This window comes from Camelus dromedarius, chromosome 16, assembly GCF_036321535.1.
Source record: "Camelus dromedarius isolate mCamDro1 chromosome 16, mCamDro1.pat, whole genome shotgun sequence".
Lineage (NCBI taxonomy): Eukaryota > Metazoa > Chordata > Mammalia > Artiodactyla > Camelidae > Camelus > Camelus dromedarius.
Window position 1 is genome coordinate 18,887,100 of NC_087451.1, and position 22,984 is coordinate 18,910,083.

Consider the following 22,984-nt stretch of genomic DNA (forward strand, 5'->3'; position numbering starts at 1 on the left):
CAAGAGGGGGATGGGAACAACACAAAGTGAAATCCAGTTCAGCTTGGTGGTTTCCTCTTTATTGATGTGCCTCCTACCTTCCCCCCACAATTTCAGTCCCTTCCACCTACCCCCAAAAAAGAGAGTAGTGAAAAGAAGGGATTGTTGGGGTTCTGACCCCTTGGGCAGTTAGAAAGGGAACAAAAACCAAAACAATCACTGGATGTGACAGAGATTGACAATCTTGAAGTCTAAAGCAGAGCGGGAAAGGTGGTAAAGAAAAGGGAAGAAAGGAGAAAGGACAGGTACTGGAGGCCATCTCCCCAATTAACCCTAGTGTTTAGAGGGTCTGGAGGAGGGTCTCAAATATTAGGAAGTGCAGGTCCTGAAGAAAGGAGGTGGTGTTTGAGCCTCAAGGAGGAGTAGGTCAAGGTAGGGGGGGGCCACCTCTCTCTTTGTAGAATGAGACCCCCCTCATCAGGCGCAGCAGCTTCACAGACCGTAGACACTTTCATCACTGTAGGCAATGTATAGAAAGAAGTCTTCTTCATGGTGCTCCTGGGGTGAAGGCAGAAAATGACCATGCTCAGGCAATTGGGTTTTATAGTTACTTGAACCACCCACCACCTACACCTAGACACATTCCTCTAAAACCTTTTTTTTGAGACCCCCCCCCCCAACCAGTGCTTTGACTCTCCTTCCGCTCACTTGCCCCAGACTCTAGCCACTGAGCAGTATTATCCTAGCAACAATCCTGGGTAAAAATATCTCTCACTGTACTCTGCTGCCTTAGAACGGGGAGGGGCCTGGGGAGAGTCTGGATCACAACAGTTGCTCCAGCTCACTATTCTCTCCCGTCTCTCTACTCCCACTGCCCTGTTCAAATCCCCAACCAGGGCTATCTGGAAATTTTAAAGCCAAAGATAAAACTGAGAGCTAAGCAAGCTAGCTCATCCAAGAACTGCTGACTTAAAACTTTCTGCTTCTCAAGTGCTTCCACTCCTCTCCAGAGCTTTCACTACTTCCTAGTCACCATACCTGGTATAGCTGACCCATCGTGGCACTGGTGGGTGGAATGACATTGTTGACAAAGAAAAACAAGGCATCCTCAGCTCGGAGATGAATTCGCTTCCGGATCAAGAAGTAGAATTGACCAACTGCCAAAATACAAGGCCTGATAAAGTCAAAGGCCACAAATACCCTCAAAAGAACACCTGCTCTGGGGAGCCTCCTTCAATAAAGACTGCACTCCCACCCTCAGGAAGCAAACCTGGGTATTGGGTCATGTTCCCACCTGTGAGATCAGAAGGCACCAAGTATTTCTTTTTGTCCAGGTCTCCTATCCGAGCTTTGGGAGCCTTTTCTACTATCACCTGAAAAAGAGAAGATGAAAATTAGGAGGCATTAGGTGTACAGCCCAACAGCTCCAACTGTCAAGAACTCAACAACATTCCTAGCACCCACACCTACCCCAGACTTATTTCTCTTTGTCTCTGAACACGCGGCGCAGCCCTGAGTTGGGAACTCACCTAAACAGCCAGGATCCCTGAATAGAGCTTCAATAACAAACAATTATTTTAATCGGACGGAGATGATTTGTCTGGCCCGACTAGAGCTTCAATCTCAAAAACCTGGCTACCTGAGGGGAATGACCATGTGAAGCTCAGACTGTCAAACGCCCTACAACCTCCCACACAAATCCCAAGGTCTGTCTCTCCCGTCTACATCCCCCCCACCCCCAGTTCAACCGCTACCCCACTCCCTTCACCTCCGGTCCCAGAGACAGCAGTTTTGGGCTTGTTCCCAACCCCGCCACAGCCAGCAGCCTTATGCCCGCGCTGCCCGTCCCAGACTGAAGCCCAGCCTGTGGCGTCAGCGCCAGCGCCCCGCGCCCTCGGCCCTGGCTACTGTACTCACCGGGACCCGGTCCGGGTATTTCTTTCGGATTTTCTCGCCCTCAGAGCGACGCTTCTCGAACGGATGCTCCTCTTTATACACGAACTTCATCCTCCCGGGAACCGGGGTGGACCGGGCTGGGCTGAGGGAACCCGGGGAGGGGGGGGCTGGGACGGGGGGCGGCGGCGACAGCAGCGACGCGCGGGCGGATTCAGCGGAGCGATCCCGGACTTGCGCCACTTCCCTATTCACCAACCCCGCCCCCGACCATCAAGGGCGGACCCGCCTGTTACGTTACGCCACTGGCGCAGGGGCCCTAACGCTATTAGCGTAGCACCGCCTACTGACCGCCCCCACCTCACGCTGTTAGCGTAATCGCTTTGGAATCAATTTATAAGCTACGCAAGTGTCGTAGGAAAGGTGGTTGACCTCTATTCTCTACGAAAGTAACTGAAAACGCATTCCTCGACCTTCCTCTTAAAAAGCTAACGATGAAAAAGGCTAGGAGATGGTAATCATAATTTGAGACTTGGTTCTCCAAAAGTTCTTTTCTAAACACAGAGGAAAAAGCAGATAATTACAAGGATAGCTATTCACGAAACATGTTGGTACGCTGAAGGCGGCGGTTGACACCAAAACAAAGTAGTACCCAAGAGGTAGAAGTGGTCTCCGGAAATAGGGGAGGGCAGAAACTAAGACTATGTTTGGAGAGCCGCACAGAAACGCTTAGGTTCCTAGAAGGAGAGGACCAATAGAGACTGAAGAGGAGGTCCGAAAGGTAGGGACTACGTCAGCGCGGAAGAACACTGCCAGCGTGTGTGTGCTAAAAAAATCATGTGATCTCAGAGAAGGGCGGAGCGTCACGTGGCGGGTGCGAGGAAGTAGTGCCGGCTCTGGAGAGGAGGGCGTTGGGGAGGTGGGGCCGCCAGGCCGGGAGGGCCTGGGGCGTCTGCTGCGTCGGGGCAGTGCCTGCTCAGCTCAGTCCCCCAGGCAAAGCCTGGCTTTTCCCGGCGTCCAGGTTTCTCCTCTTTTCATACTTCTCTGTCCTGCTGTTCTGAAGCTCAGGTCCCCTCCAGACACACAGCTGTCCTTTCACTCCCCGCCAGGGCACCCATCCTGTCACTGACACCCTTCCCGCCGAGGAAAGCCAACACCACCTTTGCCCCTACCCCTCGGGTCCCCAGAAGCCTCTTTCTCCTCTGCCTAGGGGAAGGGTGGGTGTGAACAAAGACCCCTCCCTTCATTTCCCAGAACCCCAGAGAAGGACCTAGGGCAGCTTTGGTTTCAAAGTTATAATGCATGGTTTAAAAGAGAAGAAAGGAAAAAAAAAAAAAAGAGAGAGAGAGAAAGCTAGTTACAGGTCTGAGGGAATCTAGAAAGAAGGGGAAATGGGAAAATAAGGGAGGGGACATGTTTGGGGAAAATCCAGTGGCCCAAAATCCCAGTTTCCCACCCACAGCCCAGCCCTTGGAGTGAAGAATTAGATCGGTTTTGTACAAGAGTTTTTAAAAAATCAGATCACAACAAAGCTGGCTTGGCTTCTCTTTGAGCCTCCCGGATTACCGAATGTCTCTCTCTCACTCTGGCCAGTCCTGTCTCTCCACCAGACACTGTTTCGGCTCTCCTAGGCCTCGGCTTATGTCCCAGTCTGGGGTTTCCAGGGAGTGCGAACACGAAGTTAGAGTGAGGCTGCTTCAGAATGTGGCCCATGTGTCCATTCAGACTCCATAGGGAGTACAGGGCTCCCAGGGCAGAGGGGTGGGAAGGGCAGACCCTGCCCAGGCAGTCCTCACGGTTGGACAGGACATCAGACGGCATCCTGAGGGCTCACCCTCCCTTTCCCCCCCACCCCAACTCAGGTGGAGGGGGAGCAGCTGTCACCAGAGCCTATGTTGGTGAAGGTTTCGGCTCAGCACAGAACGAACATCAGCGGTGAACCTGGGACGACAATAACTTGCATTGGTAGAGTCCTTAGAGTTGATACCCTCACAAGACTAGAGTAAGGCAGCCTCACTTAAGAAGTGGGGCAGAAATGATCACCACTTTCACATGAGACGGAGGTTCAGTTTGCCCAAAACCCAGTGGCTAAAAGTAATAAGCTTTAAGAGGATCTGGGTTCAAATGCTACGTTCTTAAGGGAAAAGATAAGTAAAACAGAACAAACGTTTATTCCCTCTTGGGATCTCCCACCTCCTCCTTTCCTCAGAATCTGTCTAGTTTCTCTTACCTGAGGGCATCCAGCATCGGAAGCAGGTTGAGAAGGGCGGTATCGCTGGGATCACTGAACCAGGATTTTATGGGGATGGCATTGTCTAGGGTGGGTGAAAAGGCATGTGAGAACAAAGGATTCAAGAGAGACAGGGTGTTGTTCCTTTTATTTGGGAGTGGGGATCATTACTTTAAAATATATACCCCCTCAAACTCAGTGACCTAGGTAAAACCTTCGTGATTTATCCTCCAAAATAAAATTAAATGTTAATCAGTGTATCTTATACTAGTGTGAGGCTTCTAGTCAAATGTATTACCATAATGTCTTTCCTGAAGCAAATTTGATATGAGAAATCTGATTTATGAAATGGACCTATTTGGGGGGTATCTCATTTAAAAGAGAAGTAGCTTGCATCCTGACCAACTGTAGACCATGGAATCTCAGCTCTAGGTGTTCAGAATACCTCCTCAGAACCACTTCCTAGTCCTGCCAGACTCACTACCTTCCCCCATACCTGGATGGCTCCTGTAAGCTCCCGGGGAGTTATCCAGGATCACAATGCTGGAGAGGTCACTGTGGACCACAGAGAGGTCCTTGATGTAGCTGCCCAATTCCAAAGTGCAGTGCTGGAAGGCAGGATGAGCTGGGCATCAAAAGGAGACTCGCCCTCTGTGATTGCTCCCCCAATCCCAGCAATGCCCATAGGCAGCCAATTCCCACAAAGGGGATTATGCACACACCCCGACCCCCACCCCCACCCCCACCCCCAGAGGGTCCCATTCCAGGGCATCTGCCTTCAACTCAGATCCCTCCCTGATGACCTGCCTCCCAAGCCTCACTCTTAGACCTGGACTCTAGCCCCTTACCTGTCTGTAGTATCTCCTCTTGAGAATACTTCTGCTATTGTCCAGTTTATCTGCCACAGCAGAACCATAAATCTCCATGCTTGCTGTGAACACCACTAGCTCGTACCACTGGCTCACCTGAAATAAATTGGAGAAGAGGAAGGTGTCAGAAGAGGTAATCGTTCATTTAGATATATAGTTCCCTTTCCCAAAGACTCCAGTGTAGTCATTTGGGCCTTTCAGCAACATTGAATGTCTCTGAGGACACAAAATTCTGAATGTCCTCAAACTAAGCATCATACATCAGTAAGAGTAGAGATACAAGAATAAGAGTAGGAAGTCTGTGTTAGAATAGAATTACATCAGCACAACAAATAGACCCACATGAAAGCCATTCTCCCACCATCCCACAACCTCCTCTTCCAAAACTGCCTGTACCCATTTCCCCTAATCCCTTACTTCCTCCAAATCCTCTAAGTTCCCAGAACCTTAAAACCATTCCTTCATCACAGACCTCCCTTTAGCTTCTGCAAACTCACCACTTCCAAGAAGAAATCCACATGGGGCCTCTTATGTACAAAAAACCGGACGGGATGTTTGTCTATCACCACCTGCAGAGGAACAGGGAAGGGCTGGAAGCAGTGCTGAGCACGCAACACAGGCCTAAAGGTCCCACCCCACCCCTCTCCACCCCCACCACCTGCTTCCCTCCTTCAGGCTGCCACTGGTGCCAGGGGATGGGACAGGGCCAGGGACCAGATGCTCTGGGATTGGGAAAGAATCTGGGAGAACAACAGACATAACCATTCCATCACTTCCCAGCCCCACACACCTTGAGAATGAAGTCAGGAGGCGTTCCAGGCCGGACTGTGGGCCTCAGGACCCCATCATGGTGGGAGTGAATAAGTGTCTCATCCAGATCCAGCACTAGGATCTTCCTCTTCACCTGGCCTGAACCACAATGGCAAGGGATAACACCAACCAACCTCCAGCCAAGACCTTGAACCCTACCTCACCTAGGTTTCTTCCCAGCCAGCATACTCACTTAGCCGATTCCGGGACACAGGAGATAGGGGAAGGATATCATATCGAACAGTTTGGTACTGAATTACCTGGGAATAGCAAGAGAGAGGATTAGAACCCCTAACAAGGAAATCTTCCCCAGTAACAATAGGTAGCATGTGTTGAACGTCTACCAGATACTGGTCATCGTGTAAGTAACTAATGGTTATTTCATTTAATCCTCAAAACAACTCCTAACAACAACAACGACAACAACAACAACAACGATAATATCATCTCGGTTTTAGCTATTCATTTATTTTAATGGAGGTATTGGGGATTGAACCCAGGACCTCGTGCATGCTAGGCACACACTCTCCCACTGAGCTTTACCTTCCCCCATCTCTGTTTTAAAGATGAAGAAACCAAGGATTAAAAAAAAAGTGTATATACATAATATATATATATATATTCATGTATGACTGAAGAATTGTGCTGTACACCAGAAATTGACACAACATTGTAAACTGACTACAATTCAATTAAAAAAAAAAAGAAACCAAGGCTTGGAGAGATTAAATACCTTGCCTAAGACCACACAGCTAGGAATTATCTTATTTGGTTTTTTGCCCCTTTAATTAGAATGACGATTCCATGAAAGCAAGGATTTTGTCTTGATTGTGGCTATGTTCCTAGAACACTGTAGTTAACATTAGAATCAATGAAGTGGGGGAACCAGGATTCTACACATGCAGTCCAACCCAGGAACCTGCCCCCTTAACCATATTATCCTACCACTCGGAACAAAGAAATGCCTGGCCCTCCCAACCTCCACTGCAAGGATTCTTTGTGACAACTGCCATCACCTCCCATTGGGAGCTGAGATCCTCAGACTCCTTGGTGGACAGGAGGTTGGAGTCAGGAGGGGAGGTCCTTGGGTCACTAAGGGTAACAGAGGATGAGGGAATCCAGGGGTTGTCAGGTCAGCTAAGTTCCTCTGGCTGAGGGCCACCAGGCCTATTTTAACCAGCCACCTGTCCATTTCTGTCTCTACTAGCCAAGTCACAAGTTGCAGAGAACCTCAGCCCTCTGAACAGCCTCCGTATCCTGGTACCCAGGGCAAGGCAGAGAACGCTGGAAAGCCCCACTCGCCAAGCAGACTGATAGGGTATCGAGAAGGACAGAGTGAAGTAAGGGCTGTGAGTGGGAGGTGAGCAAGGAACAAGGACGTCACCACCTTGGCCTTCAGCTTCTCCAAGCCTTCTCTAGAGGCTCCTGTTTCTAACACTCATATCTCTCTCATGCAAAGCCTGGCAATTGCCACTTCTGCTCTTTTCTTCTAAGCACAAACAAATGCTCTTCCGTCCCTCCCTAGATCCCAAGGCTCACTAGAACAAAGTTCTCCACTTGCAAACCAAAGGGCCCTCTCCCTAATCCCAAGGCATCTGCTCTTCTTTTCTCGCGGGGCTGCGATGAGGGCCGCCACAGCTCGGGTGTCCTGCACTGCTATCTTGGGTTGCACATGCTGGGCATGTAGGGAATGCTCTAAGCATCTGCCAGAAAGGGGGTGGGGGAGAAACCAGATTGGAAAGGAAGAAAGGAAAGACAAAAGGCTGTGGGGTCAGTGCTGCCCAGAGGAGAGCAATTTTGCAAGGAACCTGTCTCTGGATGGGCTGGAGCCCAGCCCTGCACCCAGAACAGAAAACTGATATGTTACAGGGAGAAAGGGGGATGCTCCGAGAAAAGCCAGGCAGAGAGGACAGCAGCTAACATGTTTTCCTTACACACATCTCAGCATCTCAGACCACAGGCTCTTCTTCCCTCCTAACCCTTGTCTCAGGGAAATAGCCCTGCCTATAACCATGAGCACCCAGAAACAATCCTCACCCTAAATCAGAAAGTGGAAGGAGTGGATTGGTAAAGGAGACACTGAATCCAAGGCCAGGCCCAATCCCCAAATCAGTAAGTCAACCATCTCTACCACTCAGGGCTATCTGGAAATTCCTTGACCTAGGCAGCCCCTACCTGGCTTTATTCCTTCAAGTTTTATTGAGGTATGCCAGAATACAGACCGGAGGTCCTCTGTACCCCAGCTCACTGAATCCTCCCCAGACTCCTTCAGAGGATTCTCCCCCATGGTGATGAGAATACAAGAGCAAGTTTGTTAAATGATGTGAGCCTAAGGAGCTTTGACCTTGGAGAAAAGCTCTGGGTGAGGGAACCCAGAGATACTTAGGTACACTCCCCACAGTATCCCTCACAATGCGGGGGTCTCCTGGAGAAACAAGCATCTCCTCACATTCTGACAAGCATGGTATTCTGATAAGGACACCCAAACTTTAATGTCCTCCCTTCTACAACTAAAGATGTCCATCATAAAGGCATCTTCTTTAGTCCCAGTCTTAATAAATCCAAATATTCAAACTCACAGTATGAAATGAGTTTTCAGGACCTTTTTGGAAGAATTCCCTTAATTTGAACTGCAGGGGTTTCTCCTTCACATCCAAGGCTCTTCCCAAATTCCCATGCTTGTTTGTCACATATGCCCTCCCACCCACCCCCACCTTTGGCACATGAACCTCCCTCTCCCTTGTTATAAGAAAACACACACGGAGGTTCCAAATAATAAGAGGGTCTTTCACAAGCCCACATCAACAGATATACTGCCATCAAACAGGTGTTCCCCGCCTCTCGGTTTCTTTAGCAACAACTCCAGCTTTCTTAAAGAGCGCCCCACCCACCACCCTAGCCCCCAAGAGTTGCCAAATCCTGTTCCCGTCTAGCTGCCCCCCCACCTCGGTTCTACTACAAGGGTCTTCCACCTCCCCATCCCACCCCAGGCCCAGCTAAGGGCGCTCTAATTCTCTAGCGAGAGAAGCTGCCGCCAGGACTCGGTTCCTAGGCCCAAAGAGAGGCCCTACACTGAAAACCCGTGGGCACCACTGACAGAGGTCCCCACCACCACCAGCGCCCACCCAGGCTCACCGTGCGGATCTGCCTCCGCAAAAGGTAAATGAAGAAGCTCCAGAGCTTGGCGGCGAAGGCCACGAACGTGCGCAGCCCCAGCAGACACTGCGTCCGCATCATCCCGATGACCCCGGCACCGCCGGCCCCGGGGCCCCCGCGGCCCAGCTCCGCCAGCCCCCCGGGGGCAGCCCCCCGCCACCGGGAGGGGGAACGGGGGCCCCGAGTGGCAGGAGAGGCTGCAGAGAGGGGCACGGAGCGGGCGGCTCAGAAAGCCACCCCCGACGAGGGGAAAGCCCAGCAGAACGGGGAGCTGGGGGACAGGCGTGGGCAGCCGGCGGGGGCCCACATGGGCGGGGAGTGGCACCGACGGCTTCGCAGAGGTTGCAGACCGAGACAGGTCGGGCTACGGAGGGGTCCTCCGAGACCAGGAGAGAAGGGGATGGAGAATTGGGGGAGGGGGGCTATGGGGGAGGGGGCTAGGGAGAAGGGAGGGAGGGAGAAGGAAGGGGGAGGGGAAGGGGGAAGCAGAGGGTGGCCCGCTGCGCAGGCGCGCTAGGGGGCTGCCCGCGGGAAAGGGGCGGGCGGGGGCAGCTGCGCGCGAAGGACCGCGGTGGCGGTGAACGGGCCGGCTGAACGAAAGAGCGGGGAAGGAGGGGAGGGGGAGCCGAAGGGCGTGGATGGCTGGACCGGAGCGGCCTCCCCCTCCCCGAAGTCGGGGGAGTGCCTCAGCCGCTCGGGAGCGGGGCTGCAGCCTCTGCAGCTGGATTTCCCACTCTGACAGGCGCCATTTTACCGCCCAAAGGGCTCCCTCCTCCTTTCTTTCCCCCTCTTCCCCTCTGACACTATTTCCGGTGGTGACGTGTATTCGCTTCACCCGGACTGCTGTTTCCCTGACTGGGTCTGTGGGGGGTGGGGATAAGAAAAGTGGAGCGTGCTCCGAACAAGGCCCCAGCATCGCGCATGCGCGGAAGGTGATGATGGGGCGGAGCCCAGAGCGGGAAAAGCCCCGCCTCAAACGGAGTGGGCGGGGCGGATTGTTGTCACATGACCCCGAGGCTCGGGCCGTGGGACGGACTCCCGCGCGCACCTCCCCCTCCCACAGACAACTGCCCCAACGGTTCTTGTCGCCCTAGTCACAAAAATGTAGAGAGAGGCGTCGTCCCTACGTCTGTGCACCACGGCTCGGAAGGAGCCACTCCGCATGAGTCGCCTTAGGATGGTGAACCTAATCGCCTCTCCAGACTGTCAGGTCTTAGAGGTGGGAGGGATCTTGGGTGCCCCGCCTCTTTCATTTGGAGGGGGTCGGGCAGTGGGCCATGACGCCATCAGAGGGCGTCGGAAGAGGGATGGAAAGCGTGTTGGAGATGTTGGAGTCGCTTTTGGCTCTTGGCGGCATGGTGCTGCTACGGGGTGAGGGTCACAGACACAGGGGCTTTGGAGCGGGACTCAAGGGGCGGAAGTGGAGAAGAAGGGCCGTGGGTTACAAGCCAGGGGTGGAGGTCACGACCGGTCGGTGAATGTGAAAACCTCAGTGTTCTCAAGCTGTTTATCCTTCCCTCACTCTCCCCAGACACCGTGGAGTGGGAGGGGCGCAGTCTCTTGAAGGCGCTTATCAAGAAATCAGCACTGTAGTGAGTATGCCCCAGCGTCTCCCAGTTCTCCCAGAGAGGGAGCCTGGGCCCCACTTTTTGACACTCCCCTTGATCTCTGCCTCAGTGGAGAGCAAGTCCACGTCCTGGGCTGTGAAGTGAGCGAAGAAGAGTTTCGTGAAGGTTTTGACTCCAATATCAACAGTCGGTGAGTACAAATTGGAAGAGATTTAATTGAATTTGGGATATCTATTGCTGAGGAACTTCCCTTAACAGCGACAGGCGCAGAACCTGGTACGTAGTACCAGCTACTTAAATACTAACTGAATGAATGGTTATGGGTCTTTCAGGAGGTGAGAATTAGTAAGAAGAATGATGAAGAGTGGTATCTGGAGACTCTGAAGCAAGGGCCATAGAAGATGAGAGGAAAAGAGTAATAAAAGACCGACAGTACGGTTTAGCATTAAAGGCTGAACTGAAGGATAAGAATAAACATGTTCTGCTTTTTGAGTTATTCAGAATCTGGTGATCCAGACATGAATTCCAAACTTGCATGAACACTAACTGCAGGCTACACAGAGACTTGTCCTACAGGCAGAGGGAGCAGTTTATGCAAAATTGGGGAGGTATGGAAGGCATACTTGCTCATGGGAGATGGAAGAGCTTCCTGAGGTCAGACAGAAAGAGGCACCTGATAGTGACAGGTCTTACAGAGCATGAAGAGTAGTTTAGAGATACTCTCCTAAAGGCGGTGGGGAGTCATTTGAAAACTTGGTAGGAGAGTAATAACATCATACCTGTTAGAAAGACTTGTCCGGTGACCACATCGTGGAGAATGGGTTGGGAGGCAGTAGCCTGGACATAGACAGACCAGATAGGAAGGCTCTTGCAGTAATCCAGGTTCACTCTGGTGTGTGTGTACTAGTTGTGAACCAGGAGCTGTGCTAGGCACTGGAGACAGAGCAGTGAATGAAGCAGACATGATTCCTGTTCTGATGAGTCTGTTAGGTGACAGAGGCCTTGCTTAAGGCAGCGGCAGTAGAAAGGAGAGTTTACAACAAATGTAAAAGGACTTTAGCAGGTGGAATTTCCAGGATTTTTAGACTAATGTGGGGTAGAGGAAATCACCCAGATCAGGAAGTTCCTGAACCCACCTATGTTGGCTGGTTAAGAACGATTACCTCCCAGCCTGGGTAGGTAAGAGGATAATGATTGTTTACATCTGTCTGTTGAGCCATAATTTTGTATCAGTTACTTTGAGAGAGGTGATGCTGTATGTTAAGATGGCATTCACAAGACAAGCAGAAGCTAGAAAGTAGGTGTCTGGGAACAAGTTTGCCACTGTAAAGCTTTCCCAGGATTTCTGGTCCTTGCCGGTGTCTTCCTGAATTGCCATTTTATCTGTAATTAGTACCGCAGGACTTCATTCTGGACCTTCTCTAAGCTGTTCTACAGGCAGGAACCATGTATCAGGTCCTTTCTCTTTATCCATCCAGAGAATGACATGCTTGAGGCACCACTCGGGAGATATTTGACAATGATGATAGTTAACGTTTATCAAGCATGTGGTATGTGTCAAGCACTATGCTCAAAATCAAGAGGTTGGTATTCTTATTTTACAAATGAAGAAACCAAGTCTTAAAGAGATGAAGCAATGTATCAGTTAGGTGACCTTGAGTAAGTAGCAAAACCAAGCTTGGCGCTTGGGACTGTTTGACACCAAAGTCTGTGCTCTTAATCACTATATTCTACCTTTCAGTAAAAACCTCAGGGGAGGGTGTGGCTAAGTAAACCTAATTACTGTCCACCCACCCCCGAAAAATAAATAAATAGAAACTTTTCACTAATATGTAGGATATCGGTGAAAATCAAGAAAACAGCCACAAAGATCGAAAGATCAGAAGCTGAAGTTCAAGATTGGGGGCTGTGGAGGGCAATCTAATGACGCTTCTTATTTTGCTTCTGCAGGCTGGTTTACCATGACCTCTTTAGAGACCCTCTTAACTGGTCGAAGACTGGGGAAGCCCTTCCTGGGGGCCCCCTGGAAGCCTTGAGAGCCCTGTGCAGGAGGACAGATCCTGGCCCTGTCACCGTTGCTCTTGATTCCCTCAGCTGGCTGCTGCTTCACCTTCCCTGCACCACACTCTGCCAGGCCCTGCATGCTCTGAGCCGGCAGGACCCCTGCCCTGGTGAGGCTCCTCCTTTGTTACTTCCCCTCATACATTTCCCCGGCCAAGGAATGTGCCCCTTTCTCCCTAAGACAAAACTTATCAGGGATCTCCATTCAGGCCCTCTTCCATCTCTTTAACCTTTATTCTAGTTCTTGATTTCTCCATAATGCTATCTACCAGTCACTCTTTTCTTCTTTTCCAAGTTCTTTTTTCCTCATTCATTTCATTCATTCAGTCAACAAACATTAAATACATACAGTGTGTCAATTTGAGATAATGAGAAAAGGCAGGCTAACTGTAGTCAGGTCCTTGCCTTCCAGGAGCTCAAAGTCCTATAAAGGGTACAGATAAGTAAACAAGTATTTAAAAGATAGTCTGATAAGGACCATGGTGATAAAGGATGCACTGAGTACCTTAAGGAAGGAATGTCTTGAAGAGCAAGGGGTCAGCCAGGCCAATTTGTCCAGCCGGGGGCACCGGGACTAGCCCTAAAGTACGGTGGGTACTGGAATGGGCTTTACAGTCTGACACCCAGCTTTGTGTAAAAGTGCTTGGCCTTTCAGTGCTTCAGTTTTCTCTGTAAAAGTCGGGAGAGATGGGGAGTTTATAGTGTTAGAATGAACCACTTGGAATTGCTGCTTTTGTGGGTCAGATATGATCAAATGTCAGCAATTTCATAGGGTTCAACTAAAAATGCAAGTATTTAGTGTAGAGCCCGACACTCTGTAAATGTGACTAAAAAGGGAGGGAAGAAGAAAGGGAATCCGAGGCACTGACTGGTATCTTGGCAGGATCCAAACACTGCAGGTGGTACGGTGTGTAAAAGATGAGGCTGGAAAGTAAAGATGCTGAAAGTGTGAGTTTCACCCTGGAGGCTTTGAGTTGCTCCTGAGGAATGAGGTCAGAGCAGTGCCTTGATTTGACACACGTTAAGATAAGAAAGTGTATCAAAGGTAAAGGCTGAAAGAGGCTCAGAAGGGCAGTGAAACTGGCCCCAGTCAGTCAGGATCATGGCAGAGCTCTGATTGAATGTAGGCCTCTCCTTCCTTTTTTCCTCTTCACTATTTTATTCCAGGCCTCCACCCTGAGTATGTCATGCTGCCCTCTATGCACTACATTTCTTGTCCCTCCCCAGGAAAGCAGGTGCGTGTGCTGGGCCTGCTTCATGAAGAGCTTCATGGCCCAGGCCCTGTGAGAGCATTGAGCAGCCTTGCTCAGGCCGAGGTGACCCTGAGCGGGGCGCTGGGCCAGGCCTCAGCCCACATCCTCTATCGAAGGCCCCGACAGCACCCGACCCACCAGGTCAGGAGCAGCAGGGGAGGACCGGAGGCTGGGGTCAGAGAGAAAGAGCAGTAAAATAGCTGATGTGATTGAGCACTCCCCTGGGCTTTCTTTCCTGCTTTAATGTCCACAGCTGCCCTGAGAGGTCGATTATTTTATTATCCCTATTTTGTAGCCTGGGAAACTCGGATCCTGTGAGCTTAACCAATGAAAGACATTGCCTTCCAGGAAACGGAGGAGAAGAAAAGGCTGGGAGTGGTTCCTGGGGTGGGGGTGGGGGATGAGGAACAAGTCACTGTGGAGAGGTTTGGAGGGGTGAAAAGCAAGAGCCAGAAGCAGCTGGTTACATAGGTGGTGGGGAGCTGGGGTGGCAAGTCCTGGTTCTTTCTGGTTTGCTCAGTAAGGTGGAAAAAATAATACTTTTCTTTCTTCTCCCCAGACTCAGCGGTTCTCCATCCTTCCTGACTTCAGCCTGGATCTCCAAGGGGGGCCCCTGCTAGAGCCCCAGCCCCAACCAGATCCTCACACACCCCCGGTATCTAAGAGAGCCAAGCCAGAACAAGGGAATGGAGTTTGGGGTCTGGAAAAAGGAGAAAAGAGGATAAAAACTGCAGAGATGGGGTGGGGGGGTGGTCAAGGATTCCAGCTACGTGGCAGAGTGGTAGCAAACTTTGTACCTACAGGTGGACCCCACGAATCATTTGACTTTCAATCTTCGCCTGTCCAAGAAAGAGAGAGAAGCCAAAGATAGCCTGACCCTGCCCTTCCAGTTCAGCTCGGAAAAGTAAGGTTGGGACCTTGGTGCCTGGGTCCTGAGTTGAGCCCAACAACTGGCCTGAGAGGTGGGGCCATAGCAGGTTGTTGATTAACCTCTCAGACTTATAGAGACTGAAGTCCACCTCCAGAGACAAGTCTGGGGAGTGGTTCTCTACCCACCCAAACCCCAGCAATGGCAAAGGGCCTTTATGTTTCCTTTCTCTCCATTAGAGCCTTGGGTCCCAGCTCCACAGTTGTCCCGAGTAATCAGGGCCTGGGCTGAACCAGACCAGACCCTGGGGAAGTGGCCCTATCTCCAGGCAGTGGTGCTGGGAGCACAGGAAGCTGGATGGGTATGGCAGGGGCGGGTTAATAAGGGCTTAGTAGATGCCTGTTCTGTGCCCAGTGTGTGGGCGGGTGAAGCAAGACTACAGCACAATCCTTGCCCCCAAGCTGCTAAGAACTTAGGGTGTTATTAGGAGAGCGGTGTAAGAGTATCTGTCTCTGTACCAAGTGTTGCTTCATTGCTAACTGAACAAGGTCAGACAAAGGCACGGGGACCAAGAAAACATGGAGGCTAAAGAGGGAGTCAAAGTCATGAGGAACGGGGACATGAACTGTTACCCACCCTCACCGACACCACCAATTCTCCCCTTCTCTCTCCTCAGACAGCAGGCTCTACTGCGCCCTGGGCCAGGCCAGGCTACCAGCCACATCTTCTATGAGCCAGACGCTTATGATGACTTGGACCAAGAAGACCCAGATGATGACCTAGATATTTGACTGGCCAGGACATTTGACCAGACTGTAATTGGAAAGGGAAGAGGGAAACCTTGGGCCCATAACCATCCTTCCATTGTTTGCACTGGCCTTACCCTGTCTCTCCCCCATCTGTGTTCCTATGTCTATGGAGGCCCTGCCCTGTGACCCATGAGCCTGGGAGCAGCTTCCAATGAGGACAGAAAGTGGGATGGGGGCATAAGGGAAGGTGAGGGAATAGGAACACCACCACCCCTAAGCCTAATAAAAATCTTTATTTTTTTAATTAAAAACAAAAACTGTTCGGTAGCTAAGCAAGAGCTTAGAGCCAGAGTCTTTCAGGGTCAAAGGTCAAAATGTTGGGGTCTGAGTGACTGAAATGGTGGAGCTGGGACAGCCTTGCACACCATTGGTGCTCACGAAGTGTTTTTTTAACTGAACTAGTTGCACTTTAGATTCTAGGCTCCCTGCAAGGATCTGGGTTGGGAGAAAGCAGATGGGGGGAAAAAAGGCCTACTTTCCAAAACATACTTTTATTACTGTACAAAAAGCACATCCTCCCCATTTTGTCTCCCCCACCCAACCCCCCAGGGAACTGTACATGGTGTGCTGGGCTGGAGTGACCGCAGGCTTCTGCTCCACACCCTGCCCATGGGCTGAGCTCTGCCCCAGTTCCTTTTAGATGTCTGGGCACGCGTATAGGCTGCCAGGCTGGGGCAAGGGCGTCCAGCTCACACGTACTCCTTGGCCGAGTTGGGCTTAGGGTAGGAGCGAGGTGCACGATACCCAGTTTTGCTCTCACTCCCAGGACAGGAGCAAGAGAGCAGTGCACCTCCCAGAAGGGTCAGAGAGGATCCTGCCCAGCCAATGAAGATGGCAGGACCAAACTCGTACCTGTGAAGAGAGGGAATTGTGGTCAGAAACCCTGGCCTGCCTCTCCTGATCTCAGGACCCCAGACCTGTCCCCTTAGGCAGGACTCCTATACTTACTTAACATTCGTGGGGACCGTGGGGTCATAAAAGTCTGTGACTATCTGGTGGCCATACCAGGAGCAAGCTATCAAGGCACAAAGACCTGGAGAGAGAAGAGGATTCAGATCTTGTGCGCCCCCCCCCCCAAACCAGCACCGTGCCCACCCTCACCCCTCCAAGATGGGCAAGAAGAGACTCCTCGGGCCCACTTTGGACCTGTTGCTCACCTGCCAAGATGAAAATGATGCCTCCAGTCATAGCTATACGGGCCTTCTTCACTTTGTCATCTCCCCCACAGTTTGTACACTTCATGCCCATGGTGGCCACGAACATGGCCAGGAAGCCAAGCACCAGGGAGACCACCATTAGGGCTCGGGTGGCCTGCAAGGCCGCTGCGGGTAAAGGGAAAGGATGCCCTCGTTGCTGGAAAAGCGAGCGGCCCTCAGGCAGCTCCAGCCTCTGAATCGCCGGCCGCGCCCACACGCCGCGGCCTGAGGCCCCCTCGGCGTCCAAGCTGCAGGCCGGAGCGGGTGGATCCCGCCCCCTCCGAACTCCGCGGCCTTCCCGCGCTGCCCCGCCCTCTCGGCTCTAGGATCCGCCCGGGGCGCCAGGGTTTCGATGAAACTGCCCCGGGGAGGGGGAAGGGTGAAGAGGGACAACGAAGAGTAGTTGAGGCGGTGGCAGAAACCCCAGCACCGGCTTCAGATCCCGGCCTTCCTCCCAGCTCTGACCCCACTATCGAGGCCACGGTTTGTGGCTTCAGCTAATCGGCCGATTAGATTAGAAGCCGCAGGCGGCAGTCCAGATCTTACGGGGCGCACGGCTCCTCGGCCCTCGGTCCGACCCCACGGCCTGTGCCGCCTTTTGTCCGCGAAAAGGGCGGGAGATGGAGGCCGTAGCCTCCTCGGGGTAGGGGGAGAGGGGAAGGCCCCGCCCCAGGACTCAGCTTCCCGGGAAGGTACAGGGCCGCCTGCCGCCAAGTCCGGGGATGAAGAGGGGCACAGCCAGCCCGCGGCGCGCGCACGTGCAGCCCCAGAGCACCAGCCGCACCGTCCTGGCTCGACGCTTACGCTTCCTCCTCTCCACCCCCACCACCCTGACTCCCCCGCAACCCAGGGCGTCAGGCCATGGGACCTCGGGCCTGGCCCCGCACCCACCCGCGACCACGGCCCTAGGCGCGTCCGGCCCGTCGGTCCCGCGGCCTTACCCGACAGGGCGAGCACCGAGTCGTACATTTTGCAGCTCATCATGCCGGTGCTCTGCGTGACGCAGTCCATCCACAGCCCCTTGTACATGGCCTGAGCCGTGATGATGTTGTCGCCCGCGTACGAGCTCATCTGCCATTGCGGGATGGCGGTGCACGCCACCAGGCCCACCCAGCCCAGAAGAGCCATGGAAAAGCCCAGCAGCTGCAGGCCCGAATTGGCCATTTCCGCCCTCAAAAGAGACGGGGGGCTCCGGGCGTGGGTGTTTTAAGTCACCCAAAGAGCCAAAAAAGTTTTTAGTCGAGTGCCTGCAAATCTTGTCACCAAAGTAAACACAAATCCACCCCTCCGGCGGGGCAAGGGTCTCACAGCCGAGGGATCAGGACTGGTGGTCGACAGAAGCGATCCGCGAAGGCCAGGCGGTTCCCTCCGGCGCGCTCCGCGACCCTTCCCAGACAAAAGGCGAAGGGGCCGTACGGGTGCGGCCCCGGGTGCTTGAAGTCCCCAAAGTACCCTGAGCTGTCGGCCCGAGGCTGCAGTGCGAAGGAGAGGTCGTTCAGCGGTGAGCGGGCAGGTGCGGGCGGACAGGTGCGGCGCACCTGAGTATATGTAGGGCGGTGGGGGCGCGCCCCCGCGGGCACCGGGAGCGCGAGGAGGGAGGGGCCGGAGGGGCGGCCGAGGGTGACCTGACGTCACCGAAGGGACACTCACCTGAGCCGGAAGTCCTGGTCCCCACCCCTCCAGGCCCAGGTGAAGAGGAAGAAACCTGAGCACCAGGGTCACGCCCCTTCTCTTGCCGGGCTTTTACCGCAGGTGGGGAGGAGGCGGAGTCTTCTCGGAAGTCCCAAGCTCAGTGAAAGCCCCTCTGGACTCGAAGTCCCTCGGGCACCAAAATGTCCCTTTCCCTCTCCCCAACAGGTGCGCCAGGAACTCTGCGGAGCAGGAGCTGGGGGGTTGGGGGGGAGCGAGGGGAGGGGGAGGATGCCCATGGCCAGTCTTGGCTCCGCCTTTCCCCCCACCCCGCCCTCAGCAAGGACTCTCGGTTTCCACTTGGGTGCCCTTTGTCCCACTCTACTTTCGCCCCCACCCTCTGCTCCACTCTTTTTCTTTTCAGTCTTCTCTCCTAGCCGTCCCACCTTCAGGAGCCCTGGGTCCAGTCGCACTTCAGCAGCATTGTTGGGGTCCCCACTGCCAGCGCCACTGCCCCAGCACCAACCCGCCCCTCGCCGCTGTCCGTCTCCCTCCTACCCTGCGCTCCAACAAACACCCAGCTTCCAGGCGTGGTACTCCCAACCCGCCCCTCTCCCCGTCTTCTTGGCCCCCTTTTCTGATCCCTGCTTGACATGACTTAATGTCGGGGCCGTTGGCACCCCACCTCCCAGTGGTCGCTATCCCATCCCGCCCCAAGAGTCCTTGTAGAAGAAGAACCCAATGAGGTCGGAAGCCGCCGCCAGAGGGTGGGGAGCAGATTAAGGCCTTGGTCAGAGTCTTAGCCACACCCATCATTTCCCTCCCTTGGAGTCTTTCCAGACCTGTCCTCCACCTTTCCCTCTTCCTCCTCCTCCAGCCGTGCACACATTTCTCTCCTTCATTCTAAGCCTGGACCTGCCTCTTTGTGTGCACTCTCCCACCATCTCACCGCTCTGTCCTCTGGAACATCTGGCTCTAATGTGGCCTTTAATTCAGCCCTGGGATTCCCACCTCATCCTCCGGTCTCATCTCTCTCACTCTCCCCAAGCTATGACCCCATCCTTCCTCCCAACATCTCCTCCAAGCATCCCCTGTTGACTCATTCCTCCCTCATCTGTTACCATTTCCCCTTCCTGTCTTTTCCATTTATTTCATTTCCCTCTCTTTTAGTCTACCTCTGGACACTCCTCTGGACCCTATCTCCCAGCCCCTTGAGCTCAGCATCACCAAGTAGTCTTTCTTTGCATCTTCCTGTGTGCACATCACAGCCACCCCCTTCTTATCCAGTTTCCTCCCAATCTACCTCTCCTCCAACCTCCTGACACCTCTCAGGCTCACAGGCTCACACACCGTTCTTACTGTTTCCCTCCCTCGTTTAATTTCTCTCTCTCCTTTTTTCACCTCAGCTCTCTTCGTATCTCCCATCTTTGCTCCTGCCACTCAGACATTTTTCTGTAAGTCTTTCCTTCTTTTATACAATAAAAATATGAACAGGCCCTTCATGCCAAGCTAATTAACCTACTTTTCTATAGAACACAGACTTTAGTGAGCTCTATTATTCACTTTAATTTTTCTACTTTTTTAAAAAGTGCTTCCAGCTCTGAGATTCCATGCTTCTAATTACTTAAGTATATCCAGCTTCTCTCCAAGCTCACTGAGATCACTTCAGGCCAAGTCGCCATCACCTCTTCCCTGGATGCTGCAACTGCCTCCGAACCAATCTCCCTGCTTCCCTGTTTGTCCTTCAGAAATGACTGTTTTTTCCCCAACAAACTTAGATCGTGTCACTTCCTACTTAAAATCCTTCATATCATCCAATGGCACTCTTTTGCTCCTATTACTCTGCTGGATTTAGCAAATAAATGCCATACAATGGCTTACCAGACTCTGGGCATCAACCGCACTACCTGAACTTTACAACGCTCCTTCCCAACAAAAGTGCCTTTGCACCCTGTTCTCTGTTCTTTATGCCTGGGTGCTCTTCTCCATCAACTCCCCCACCCAACCTTCCTCTACCCAGCTAACTGACTCATCCTCCAGCTATCAGCTCCAATATCACATCTAGGAAGCCTGGCCTGACCACCCCACCCCACACTAAGTCAGATCACCTGCTGAATGCTCACACCACTACCTGTACTTTATTTCCAAAGCTCTTATCATAGTTTGAAACTATTTACTTCGCGTGGTTACTGATTCATTGTCAATCTCCCCACTGTACTATAAGTTCCAAGAGAGCAGCAATGTGTTGGGTCTCAGCACTGATACATATTTGATAAATGAATGAACTGCAAATTAACCAAATTTTCATCCACTTGTTCAGCCAATAATTTTCTGAGTGCTTATGTAATGTACTAGGCACCATGCTTGATACTGGGGCTGTACACAAGACAGTAAGAATGCTGCACTCGTGTAACTCTAAAGGGAGGAAGAAGGTAATAAAGACACAAACTCTAGACCCTAAAGGGAGGAAGAAGATAATAAAGACACAAACAAAATGGTGCATATTTGAAGGCAATAAAACAGGGTAATGTGTTGAGGTTGGGTCCACTTCAGAGTGAGGTCAGGGAGACCTTTCTAGGAAGGAACTGTTAAGTAATGAGCCAGTCATGAGAGAACCATGTTATAGGCAGAGGGAACAGTAAGTGCTAAGACCCTGTGTCAATTGTCCCTTTGAGACTTGTATTAATTTAAAGCAGGATTTCAACCTCAGCACTACTGGTCCTTGGGGCCAGATAATTCTTTGTTATGGGTGACTGTCCCGTGCATCACAGGATATTTGAAACACCCCTAACTTCTACTGAGTTCATGCCAGTAGAACTCCCCCACACAATGTGACAATCAAAAATGCCTCCAAGGGGAGGATATATAGCTCAGTGGCAGAGCACGTGCTTAGCATACATGAGGTCCTGGGTTCAATCCCCAGTATCTCCATTAAAAATAAATAAATAAATGAACCTAATTACCCCCACCCCAAACAAAACAAAAATGTCTCCAGACATTGCCAAACACCCCAGTGAGAGGACAGGCAAAATTGGTCCTAGTTAACAAGCACACACACACACACACACAAAATCACTGATTTCAGATGTGACCAGTCAGCATCACTGTGGATTTTTTGCTCTAGTAACCTTCCAGTAAAGAGTTGGGTGCAAGGAGCAAGTAGATGGATGGTTGGAATTAACTAGGGTGGGAGTTTAACTAAAAAGAGAGAGAAGGGCTTTTAAGATATTTGCATGATAGTGATTATGTGCCAGATCAGGAATAGAAAATGGGTGAGAAGGAGAGTACATGTAAAAAGAGATCAGTAGACAGTGAAAAATTGATGGAGTCAATGGTTTTGAAGTCTCCAGGAAGTGAAAGGGGTGGGGATACATGAGTAAAGGAGCTGGGAAGGAAGGAGGTGATCATCAGAGATGGGAGGCTTGAATTCAATATGTTGGAAGAGGGTGTTTTGGGAGATGACAACGCCTAGGGTGGGGGCCTGAGGATGCTGAAGAGAACCATCATTGGAGATGAGAGACTCAGGGCTGAGAGGCTGCAATTAGCTGGAGCACCCTGATGGTTTTTGAAGTCAACAGCAATGATGATAAGACCATAGGTGTAAAGAGGAGGAGGATGAGCCAGGCGCTAAACTTGTCAGTGAATGTGGGGGAAGGACCCGGCTGGAAAAGCCCAGCAACAATTAGAGAAGGTGGGGGCTACACTTCCAGAATGAATGTCAACGGAGCAAATGACTTTGAAGGATGAAGGAAGAATAATGGTCTAGAAGTAGTGTTGAGGAGCAATCCTCCAGCTCCAGACCGCAAGGTATATGAAATAAGACCAAAAATAAGCCTTTATTAAGAGGGCTGCTGGGGAGGCGTGTCCTCCAAGACAGCCAGGTTTCAGTAAGGCCTAGGAAAGGAACATCAGAGAAGAGGCTGGGCATATAAGGATGATGACAGATGTTGAGCACAGAAGTCACAGTGGAAGAGCTTGAAAGATCAAGTTCAGTTGGAAGATTGAGTTAGATTAGGGGAAATACATCACAGTGTGGGGATGACGGGTGATACGAGGAGGTAGGCAACCTGGCATCAGAACCCAACCAACTTGTTTATTTCTATGGGGAAATGTGTTCTGAGTCTGAAAGAAAAAAACTGATCAATAAATGAACTTTGGAAATTTGCAATGTTATTTTACTATTATGCAGTATTACTTAAAAGCTCCTTATTATTCTGGTCACTGGTTATTGTTTTACTGGTCAGATCTAGAAGTTATAGACCCAAGGCAGATAAAACATCCCAGGTTCCAATTCCACCTCATTCAGAAATTTATTCTTGGGCCTCAATTGCCTCATCTATAGAAAAAGAGTGATAATATTTTGCCTGCTTAGGAAACAGGAGACTGGGCCAGATGTTCTCCTGTAGTTCAGCCTGGAACATATTTTGAGATACAGATCTGGAGAAGTGAAGAAATGACCAACTCATTTTATGAGGCTATGGTACTCCTGCCTCTGAAATCAGTTAAGGATAATATAGGAACAGTGTTACAGGCCCATTTCACCTATAAATTTAGATGTAAAAACCATTAATAAAATATTACTTAACCAAATGTAAAAATGTATTTAAAGAATCATACATCACAAACAAGAACAGCTTATCCCAAGAATGCAAGTGTTTCAATA

General features: G+C 51.4%; 4 protein-coding genes across 4 annotated transcripts; 1 reads left to right on the forward strand and 3 right to left on the reverse strand.

Annotated features, from left to right (window-relative positions):
• Nucleotides 1–37: 37 nt before the first annotated feature.
• On the reverse strand, nucleotides 38–2,120 carry GABARAP (GABA type A receptor-associated protein). Its single transcript, XM_010996552.3, has 4 exons — nucleotides 1,897–2,120; nucleotides 1,274–1,352; nucleotides 1,018–1,136; nucleotides 38–537 (listed from the first exon to the last, which is right to left on the reverse strand). Exons 1-4 carry the CDS (start codon nucleotides 1,984–1,986, stop codon nucleotides 472–474), a joined length of 354 nt encoding a protein of 117 aa, XP_010994854.2. The 5' UTR covers nucleotides 1,987–2,120; the 3' UTR covers nucleotides 38–471.
• A 1,244-nt stretch (nucleotides 2,121–3,364) lies between these two features.
• On the reverse strand, nucleotides 3,365–9,728 carry CTDNEP1 (CTD nuclear envelope phosphatase 1). The gene is made up of 8 exons (XM_064495162.1): nucleotides 8,917–9,728; nucleotides 5,975–6,041; nucleotides 5,762–5,880; nucleotides 5,469–5,540; nucleotides 4,951–5,067; nucleotides 4,599–4,710; nucleotides 4,103–4,187; nucleotides 3,365–3,813 (listed from the first exon to the last, which is right to left on the reverse strand). The coding sequence occupies exons 1-8, from the start codon at nucleotides 9,016–9,018 to the stop codon at nucleotides 3,753–3,755; spliced, it is 735 nt and encodes a 244-aa protein (XP_064351232.1). The 5' UTR covers nucleotides 9,019–9,728; the 3' UTR covers nucleotides 3,365–3,752.
• Nucleotides 9,729–10,167: 439 nt separating this feature from the next.
• Nucleotides 10,168–15,758, forward strand: ELP5 (elongator acetyltransferase complex subunit 5). The gene is made up of 8 exons (XM_031467759.2): nucleotides 10,168–10,308; nucleotides 10,469–10,529; nucleotides 10,615–10,695; nucleotides 12,456–12,676; nucleotides 13,794–13,960; nucleotides 14,379–14,474; nucleotides 14,623–14,723; nucleotides 15,364–15,758. The coding sequence occupies exons 1-8, from the start codon at nucleotides 10,215–10,217 to the stop codon at nucleotides 15,476–15,478; spliced, it is 936 nt and encodes a 311-aa protein (XP_031323619.1). The 5' UTR covers nucleotides 10,168–10,214; the 3' UTR covers nucleotides 15,479–15,758.
• On the reverse strand, nucleotides 15,711–18,245 carry CLDN7 (claudin 7). Its single transcript, XM_010996550.3, has 4 exons — nucleotides 17,634–18,245; nucleotides 16,654–16,818; nucleotides 16,445–16,529; nucleotides 15,711–16,348 (listed from the first exon to the last, which is right to left on the reverse strand). The coding sequence occupies exons 1-4, from the start codon at nucleotides 17,854–17,856 to the stop codon at nucleotides 16,186–16,188; spliced, it is 636 nt and encodes a 211-aa protein (XP_010994852.1). The 5' UTR covers nucleotides 17,857–18,245; the 3' UTR covers nucleotides 15,711–16,185.
• Nucleotides 18,246–22,984: the final 4,739 nt, after the last annotated feature.